The following is a 10,339-nucleotide window of genomic DNA, read 5'->3' on the forward strand; positions in this document are numbered from 1 at the left end:
CTTTGGGAAACCTCAGTCTTTGCTCTTAAGGCCTTCGACTGATTGAACAAGGCTCACCCACATAATAGAAGATAATCTGCTTTACTTAAAATCAACTGATTGTAAATGTTAATCACCTCCACAAATACCTTCACAGCAACATCTAAACTAGTGTTTGACCAAACAAATGTGCATCATAGCCTAGCCAAGTTGACACATAGAATTAACCATTGCAGAAATATAGGGAGAGATTGACATAGAGACAATAGCAATGTAATACCTTTCAGTCCCTGGGCATATCAAGCAGACCAAAAAATAAATATAAATATAACAAATATGAATACTATTAAGAATATATATAATATATTATGAATTATATATAAACTATGAATATAACACATTTTATCTTATATTATAAATTATGTAAATAGATGAAAATGGCGGTAGCAATCTGAAAAAAAAGTAACATTAGGTCCATACCTCACACTTTGTCCCAGGATATATTCCAGATGGATCAAACATTAAATGTTTACATTGAGAACATAAATTTACTTGAAGAGCCATGGGAGACATTTTTGGTATAATCTTAGAGTGTGGAAAGCCTTTCTGAGAATGACACAGAACCCAAAAGCCATATATAAAAAAAGAAACTAGGGCTGACCCTGTGACCTGGTGGTTAAGTCTGGCGCGCTTTGCTTCAGCAGTCTGAGTTCAGTTCCCAGGCATGGACCTATACCACTCGTCAGTGGCCATGCTGTAGCAGTGACCCACACACAGAAAAAATAGAGAAAGGCTGGCACAGATGTTAGCTCAGGGAAAATCTTCCTCAAGCAAAAAGAGAAAGATTGGCAACAGACATTAGCTCAGGGAAAATCTTCCTCAGGAAAAAAAAAAAAAAACTAATGAGTTTAGCTAAATAAAAATAATCTCTGCCTGGCAAACCCATTCTAAGCAAAATCAGAAGACAAATGAAAAATTGGAGAAAATATTTGAAATTCTTATCACAGACAAATGCTTCATTTCTCCAATAGAGTTCTTACAAATCAATAAGAAAAAAAACCTAACAATCTAATAAAAATTGATGTGAGCAGCCAGTTCATAAAAAGAAAAATACAAATGGCTCTTAAAAGAATGAAGAGGGGCTGGCCCCGTGGCCAAGTGGTTAAGTTCGCGCGCTCCGCTGCAGGTGGCCCAGTGTTTCGTTGGTTCGAATCCTGGGCGCGGACATGGCACTGCTCATCAGACCACGCTGAGGCAGCGTCCCACATGCCACAACTAGAAGGACCCACAACGGAGAATATACAACTATGTACCGGGGGGCTTTGGGGAGAAAAAGGAAAAAAATAAAATCTTAAAAAAAAAAAAAGAATGAAGAGCAACTGGAACTTAGTTGTAAAAAGGGACATGCAAATTGAAAGTAAATTGAGATACCATTTTTCACTAGTCAGAATGGCAAAGATACAAAAATGTGAAAACACACCTTGTTGCTGATTCTGTGGGGAACCAGGCACTTTCATACATTGCTGGTAGATGTTGATAACATCCATAGAAATTAGTCTGGCAATGTTTATCAAAATTTAATTTGGACCCAGTGAGATAATAGAAAAAATAGATATTGGTCTCTGTCCCCACCTCAACTCCCCCTTCCTGGCACAGAGCTCCTTAAACTCTTGTCATTTCCTAAGTGATAAGAGCAACTAGGAGCATCTGTTGTTCTAATATTTGGTCTTTGACCCGTCCCTGACACAAGGCTGCCAAAACCCTTGCAAATCCCCCAGAAATAAGAGCTTTAGGAGCATCTTTTGTTCTAACGAGGTGACTCTAGGTGAGCCTGGATGGCTCCTGGGTGGGCGCTAGTCACCAAGAAGACCAAGCCATGATTAGAAGCTTGGAATTTTCAGCCCCACCCTCCACTCTCTGGAGAGGGGAGAAGGGCTAGAAATGGAGTTAATGATCATCACGCCTATGTGAGGAAACCTCCATAAAATCCCAATAGCATGGGGTTCAGGGAGCTTCCAGGTTGGCGAACACATCCAGACCAAGAGGATGACACACCCCAACTCCAAGGGGACAGAAACTCCTGCGCTGGGGACTCTACCAGACCTTGTCCTATGTATCTCTTCATCTGGCTGTTATGCATCCTTTATTACACCCTTTAGTAAACTGGTAAAGGTTAAGTGTTTCCCTGAGTTCTGGGAGCTGCTCTAGCAGATTAATCAAACCTGAGGAGGGGGTCCTGGGAACCTCTGATTTGTCACCACAACTTCTATGAGTAACCTGGGGACCTACTACTTGTGATTGGCTTCTGAAGTGGAGAGGGCAGTCTTGTGGGACTGAGCCCTTCACCTGTGGGATCTGACATGATCTCCAGGTAGTTAGTGTCAGAACTGAGTTGAATTAATTGTAGGACACCCAGCTGGTGTCATAGAGAATTGCTTGGTGTGGGGAAAAACCTCCGCACATTTGCTGACCAGAAGTGTCACAAGTGAAGTGTTCTGTGTGGATGTGGTTGTTGTGTGAGTAGTAAAGGAGACACAAGTGGAAAACTAGGTTTTCCCAAACACAGACCCTCTACTTCCATTTCTAATTATCCCCCATGGATATATTTGTACATGAATTAAATAATTTATGTACATAAACTTAACTACAAGTTTATTTACTGCAGTATTATTTGCAGTAGCAAAATTCTGGTGACAACTTAAATGTCCATCAATAAGGGGCTGGTTAAATGAATTATAATACTTCCATACAATGGAATACTATGCAGTTGTAGAAAAGAATGAGGATGTTCTTTTACTGACTTAGCATGGTCTGTAGCATATGTTAAACAAAAAGAAACAAGATGGAGAATAGTGTGTAAAGTATGCTACTACTTGTTGAAAAATGAGAAAAAAAATACATATGTAATTCCTTGTAGATGCGTAACATAATACCTTAGAATGATACAGGAGAAACTTAATAATATTGACTGCCTTTGGGGAGGAGAACTGATTGGCTAGAAGACAGAGGTGAAGAGACTTTTCACTCTGGGTACCATTTGAATGCTGAATCACAAGTATATTACCCCTTCAAACATTAAAATATTTTAAATAATAAAATTTGATAAAACATATATATAAACTTAGAATCTTACCTGTAGATAATATGTTGCATTGTAAAGAGACAGCTAATGAGATAATCTCTGTAATTCTGAAACTCTGAGAATTCTGTAAAGCAAAAATTCTATAGGCGATATTCTTTGACCTGCGTGCAATAAAGCTAGAAATGAATGGAAACTCTCACTGTCCCCAGCACAGGCCCCAGTCCTGCATAAACTTGGAGCCTCCAGAGTTCAATCGAATTTATCCCAGAGACCTTCTCACTTGGTCAAGTCCTGTGCTCGTTTTTTATTCCCTCTCCATAGAGGCTATTGGAGAAAGAGGCCAGTCTTGACTCCAAATTCTAACACTACTGAGCCCTATTTCAGAAAGTCTTGTTAAATAAACTTTCTGAACACAGCTATGTGACTAAGACCTTGATCCATCTCTCCAGATGCAGAGGACCTGGCAGGGAGTCTGGCCCAAGCACCAAAAGTTACCATAAAATTCATGATTTCACTGCCTCCCCTCCCCTTATCAGGCAGTTCCCAAAAGGTGGTCAGGAGGTCACCTCCCCATTTGCCTATATCTCATTCATAGGGGAAGAGTGAAAGCATATGGTAAGGAAACACTCAAGGTAGCTGGAGATGGGCTCTCAAGTACCCACAGGTAAGCGTAGCCCTCTTATTGGATATCTTTACCTCTCTACCTTAACAGTGTAGATCAGAATACTCATGTGATGACACAGGAGTCTGATTGGCAATATGACGGATATAATGCTACATGTTTTAGCAGGCAAAAACTGTCTTAAAAAATTGAATTGTAAAGAATTGAATGAGTGAGTGTGTGTGTATGTTAGAATACTAAATTACAATTTTCTGACATTATGAGCCTTTAGAATTAAAATATACAAACTCCCGAAATACGATTAATACTTTACTGATCAAGTTTCAGACATTCTGAGTAGATGATCTTTTACTTAAATATTTATATATGTATAAACATATATAATGTGTGTTCTATTTTTGCCTTTTCAGTCCTCCAATACCTGGGTAAACAGTTCTTTATATTAGATTTTCTCTGATAAAATAACTATTGTGGTTTCTGTTTTCCTGATTCGACCTTGACTAATACACAAGAAAATAGTCATTCCAGTCAAAATTCTAACAAAAAATTTTAAACCTGCCATAACTATTAAAGAGGCACATTCAGAAGAGAAAAAGAAAGAATCTAACAACAACAAAAAGCCTCTGAGAAAGAAACATAACTGCGGGGGTAGGGGGATATCATTCCTCTACCAAATGTTACAGCCTGTTATGAAGCTGCACCAACTTTATGGAATGTGATACTGGCACAGGAAAAGATAGACAATGTAACAAAACAGAAAGAACAAAAGCAGACTCAAATATTTATGGTGGTTTGACAACATCTCAAAATTATTTTAAAAAATTAAATAACTCTAACTCATACTATATACCAAAATTAGTTTGGGATAGATTTAAGAACTACGTGTCCCCCAGTGTAATAATTGATGGAGTCAAAGATCGTTAATGGATACTAATATCACAGGATAAAAGGAACAGTATATTCACATGGTGTGAAAGTGTCACCCCACAGGTTACTTACTAGTTTTCAAGGCAGATATTTGGTGATCACCACCTTAACTAAGTGATCAAAGTTAGCATCACTGCTCATGGGACAAAGAGGCATTTGTGCTTCCTGACGTGATGCAACATGACATCACTTCTAAAGCATCCTAGCAAGAAATACTTAACCCAAATCTAATCACACCTCTGGACCCAACTTCCAGTTTAAAGAAAATGCAAGTGATAAAGGAGCAAGTTAAACAATAGCATGAGAAAATAATTGGACAAATCCAGAGTGCTGGACATTACACCACAAAATTGTTCTGAACTCATCAAAAAGACAATATCAGGAGGAAAAAAGAGTGGAGGCACTATTCTAGATTAAAAGAAATACAATAATGAGACTCAATGTGTGACCTTGATTGCATCCAGTCTGGGAAAGAAAAATAGCTATAAAAGACATTTTGGGCATAAGTGAGAAAGTTTAAACATGGACTGAATATTAGAGAATTATTATTAAGTAATTGGCTTAGACCTGATAATGATATTGTAAGTATATAGGGGAATGTCCTTATTCTTAGATGATGCATTTTGAAATATTCAAGGGTGAAGTGTCACGATATCTGCAAATTACTTTCAAAGGATCAGAGAAAAAGTATTATATTGAGAGAGAAAGTAAACATGACAAAAGGCTAACAGTTGATTAATCTAAGTGCATTAAATATGTCTGCCTGTTCTATTCTTTGAACTTTCTGGATGTTTGAAATTTTCAGATAAAAAATTGGGGGAAAATGTTTAAAAGTGAAGAAAACAAACTAGGAGAAAATAATAGTTAACATTTTTATAATTATGCAATGGAGAAAACCTTTAAAGTACCATTCAGAAGCAAAAACCATTCAGTTAAAGACTCCTGGATTTAACTACATTCAAATTTAAACTTTTGAATCACAAACAAGCACCTCTGGAGAGGTGCACAAATGGCACATTATAAACTGGGAAAAATATATATGCAACATATTTGACAAGAAAAGTTGAATATCCTTATACTGTATTTCAGTTCTTACAGCTGAAAAGAAAAAAAAATTTACACTCTGATAGAAAACTGTCTAAGAGCATGAACGGGTAATTCAAAAAAGAAGGACAAAGATGAGAAGGTATGGAATCCCTACTATTTGCAACTGTTTGGGTGATATTTCTCAACCTTCATCAGAATTGTCTGAGATGCTCGTTAAAAATGCAGCTTTCTGGACCTTACCCATTACCTACTGAATATAAATCTGTGGTGGCGAGGCCCGTATCTGTGTAATAGAAACTCCCCAGATGATTTGTATGGATGCTATTTGGGAATCAAGGGTATGACTCAAAATTTTCCTTCTTTCAATCTACTTACCTTTGTCTCAAAAGAAATGCAGGAAAATGGAGCCCAGTCTGAAAGTCACCTCTTCACTCTTTGGCTGTGTGCTGCCTTAGCGAATTCCTTAACCTCTTGGAACCCCCTGTTTTCTCATTAGTACAATGTGGGTAAGAACTCCCTTGAAGGGCTGTTGTACGAACCAGAGACACTGTAAAGTGCCTGGTGCTATGTTTGGCATCGAACAGCTTCCTAGTAAGTGGCGGTTGTTAGGGTTTTTGACTATAACTCTTATTCTGCTGTTAAACTGCTATAATTCCTTTTTTTTCCCAGACGACGTGATCCTTTTCTTCTTCTGAGTGTGTGTGTATGTGTGTGTGTGTATTATAGCACTTTATGAATACTTGCCAAAAATTGGAAACAATTCTGTTATGAGCTGAATTGTATCTCCCCCCAAATATGTTGAAGTTCTAACCCCATGAACCACAGACTGTGGCTTTATTTGGAAATAGGGTCCTTGCAGATGTAATTAGTTGAGATGAGGTCATACTGGAATAGAATGAGCTCCTAATATAACTGGTGTCCTCAGAAGAGGGAAATTTGGCCATAGACATGCACAGAGGGAAGATGGACGTGAAGACACACTAGGGAAGGTGGCCATGTGACCAGAGAGGCAGACGTTGGAGTGATGCATCTACAAGCCAAGGAATGCCAAGGATTGCCAGCAACCACCAAAAACTAGGAGAGAGGCAAGGAAGGATTCTCCCCTACAGGTTTCAGAGGGACCATGGCCCAGCTGAGACCTTGATTTAGGACTTTTGGCCTCCAGAACTGTGAGAAAATTAATTTCTGTTGTTTGAAGCCACCCAGTTTTTGGTATTTTGTTACAGCAGCCCCTAGGAAACTGATACAAACTTAAATATCCTTCAATGGGTGAATGTAAAACAAACTGTGGTACATCCGTACAATAGGATACAACCTTGAGGCGTCTCAGAGACTACGTGAGAGAAGCCAGTCTCCAGAGGTTACATCCTGTATGATTCCATTTATGTGACATTCTGTTAAAGGCGAGTCTATAGGGACAGAGAACAGATCAGTGTTTGCCAGGCTTGGGGTGGGGCTAGAGTTTGACTACAAAGGGGAAGCGTGAGAGAAACTTTTGGAGTCACAGAACTGCTCTATGTCCCGTTTGTGGCAGTGGTTATATGAATCTAGGCTTGTGTTAACATACATAAAACTGTATGTCCAAAGAGAGCCAATTTTACGGTCTGTTAATTTAGCTATCAACAAATGAAAATACACACACATATATATACCCAACTAAATTTGTGAACCTGTTCTTTCATCTGTAAAAGGAGAGGATCCATCTAGAGCAGTGGTTTTCATAGTTCCCCTCCCCCACCCCTCTCCCCCATCCCCACCCTTTCACCCTCCCCCCACCCTCACCTCCCACACCCTGGGCACATTGTGTCCCTGCGCACTCCTTTTGTGGAAGTCGGGGTGGGGGTGACTTTGGAGAGAAAGGGTATTCGGACTCCCCTGGGCTCTGGACCTACAGGTCTGTGACAACCAGAGTAGCTGTGCTTTTGTCTCATATATTTTTTGTCTAAAATATTCTGGATTAGAATAGCTGCTCCCAAGCTAGAGCCAGGTACCTGGGAAGTTTGAACAATCTTGGATTCCAGGTCCTACTTCTGGGGCCCACTCATTTGTCCCTTTAGCAAGTGGCCTCATGGATTCCAGGGGATCCTGGGGTGCTGGCTCTTGTGGTCAGCAATTCTAAACAAGGCCTTTTGGCGGCAGTGGGTGGGTGGGTGGCAGGGGCGGGGGCTGGAATTTTGCTTCTTGCTTGCATGTGGATTAAACACAATGACATAATGGGAACTCTGAAAAGGCTCTAAATCTAGGCCACCTCTGAGGTAGGGTCCAAAAGAACCTTAAACCATTTGTTTTCACAGACAGGATGATTTTTCGGAAGAGCACTTTGTAGACAACAAAGGGCTGCGCACAGATGAGGGAAATGCCATTGTGAGGCTGAATTGCTGACCCCCAGCCAGCAGGGCCAAAGAGTATCATTAATAACAACAGCTGCCCTTTACTCTAAGCATGAAATAGTTCACGTGCCAGGTCCCATGCTAATCCTCACAACAACCCTGTGAGAGACTGCTTTGACAGGTGAGGAAACAGAGGCTCTGAGAGGCCCCGTGTCACAATGGGAGGAGGTGTCAGAGGCAACAGGGCTGTGTCCTGGCCAGCAGCTCCAGCTTTCCAAGCCAAGGCTCATGAGAGGAGCCTCTGAGGCCTGGTGTCAGGCCTGTTCTCTCTCTCAGCGTGTGCCCTGGAGAAGGGGATTAGTATCCCTTTTCACAAAGGCCGGTGGGGACACTTTGAGACCTTGCCATCTAGTAGAGCACTCAAAAAAATATTTTAAGATTTTATATAGTGGAAAGATTTTTTTGAAAATTATTTTACATGGAAATCCAGTCTAGAAAACCAGAGTTGGGCCACTGTGGTTGAAGGTGGGGGCAGGGGTGGCCTGAGACTCCCCCAGGGCTCCCAGAGCACCTTGTGCATGCCGCATATGCAGTAGTTGGCACTTCCTGTGAGAAGCGTAGGGGTTGCCATGAGGTCTAAGGCTCTGGCCTGGGGACGGGAAGAACCAGGTGGGATTCTGGGGGACTCACTCCTGGGTTAGTCAGCCTCCCGCAGGGCCCAGGGTGGAGATCCATCTGAGCTGGATACCACCTTCCCCACCCTCCTCCCTGGCCAGGCTCCAGCAGCGATGACCTGCCGCTCGCATGATAAGAAACATTGTCACCATCTTACGTTTAATGAATTTTATTGTTTAAAGGTAAGCTTTACTAAGCGGAAAAACTCCAACAACCCTCCCTTTTTGCTTGCCCTTCTAAAATGCGTCATCTAGTTTTCTTTACCAAAGTTCAACACTCAGCTTCAATGTTGGTGGAGCATCAACAGTAGATGTCAGGGCTGGCCGGGATGGCTCACATCCGCATCATCAAACGGACCTCCTTCTCGTAGATATCAGGGATCACGCCCACCGGGGAATTGATCATCTGCACGGTGTTCTTGCTGAATAGCTTGAATTCATAATGGATAAGCTGTTCCCAGAAGCCACTGTTGGGCCGGATGATGGGGCGGCATGACTTGGTCCATGTGTGAGCTTCCAGCAGCGACATGGAGTGGTACTTCATGAGGTAGGCAAGGCAGAGAGCAGCAGAGCGGCTCACGCCCGCGGCGCAGTGCAGCAGCGTGCGGCCCTGCTTCATTTCCACGCTGTGGATGTGATCAGCAATAGAGTCAAAAAAGTCGTAGAGACACGAGCTGGGAGTGTCGGCCACCGGCACCTGGACATATTGGATATCCTCGTAGAAAGTGTTGACCACCTCCACGGAAACGTTGATGACGGTCGTGATGTGGTTGCTTGACAGCAAGAGTTTGTTGTTGGCGGCCGCACCATTGCTGATGAATAAGCTGCTGGTTATCTGGGAAAGGCCATGGATCGAGGGCTGCTGGACAGCCCCAGCCGGGAGAGGAGACGGCGATGTCATCAAGGCGGCAGGCGATGGTCTCTCTGGGCTGGTTTAGGGCGCCACTCCCGCGGGAGCGTTGGAGAAGCAGCAGCGCCGTGAAGTCTCTGGTGAGGGTCTGGGGGACAGTAGACCAGTCACTGGGTACCACCCCCTCCCCGCCCCCGAGCATCACAATCCCCAACTGCCCAGCCCTCTGGTTTCCATGGTAATGGCCGCTTGCAGCTGGGAGGACTTGGCCCTGCGCTGGGTCTCAGAGAAAACCCAGATCTCTTTTCTTTTTATCTTTCTTCATAGTCATTTATTTCCCAAGCCCTAATTCTTATCTGTCTTGATGTTTTAAAATGTTCTGTTACAAGATATCTATTTTAAGCTTCAATTATTGGACCACACTGAACACAATAGCTATGAATGCTTCTATTTTATTGGTGTTGAAGAACAGGGCTTACACTTTTTCTACAAAGTAGCAGTATCGTATTTTAAGTTTGGGAACAGCATTTGGCTCATGTGATATGCTAATCTCTATAAAACTGCAGGGAGATATGGGTTTGGCTGGCCTTGGTGGGCTGGCCTGATACTTCTTTGTTGATCGTAGCCATAGAATTATGCTTCTGCTTACAAACGCATCAGAACTGGTTATAAGGGAACATTGGTAACTGATCTATATCCCTTTATAGATTGTGAAGTTGGCCTGTGGTGGACAGTTGTGACTAATTTAGCTGTGTCACAGTCCATTTGTGTACATGGCCCAATTGACTTATCACGTGATTCTACTTTACCTGAAACAACAGCTCAAAT

At 42.0% G+C, this 10,339-nt stretch overlaps 1 protein-coding gene across 1 annotated transcript; it reads right to left on the minus strand.

Moving 5' to 3' along the window:
- Positions 1 to 8,995: 8,995 nt before the first annotated feature.
- Positions 8,996 to 9,562, minus strand: DUSP21 (dual specificity phosphatase 21). Its single transcript, XM_046672545.1, has one exon. It carries the CDS (start codon positions 9,560 to 9,562, stop codon positions 8,996 to 8,998), a length of 567 nt encoding a protein of 188 aa, XP_046528501.1.
- Positions 9,563 to 10,339: the final 777 nt, after the last annotated feature.

This window comes from Equus quagga, chromosome 10, assembly GCF_021613505.1.
Source record: "Equus quagga isolate Etosha38 chromosome 10, UCLA_HA_Equagga_1.0, whole genome shotgun sequence".
Lineage (NCBI taxonomy): Eukaryota > Metazoa > Chordata > Mammalia > Perissodactyla > Equidae > Equus > Equus quagga.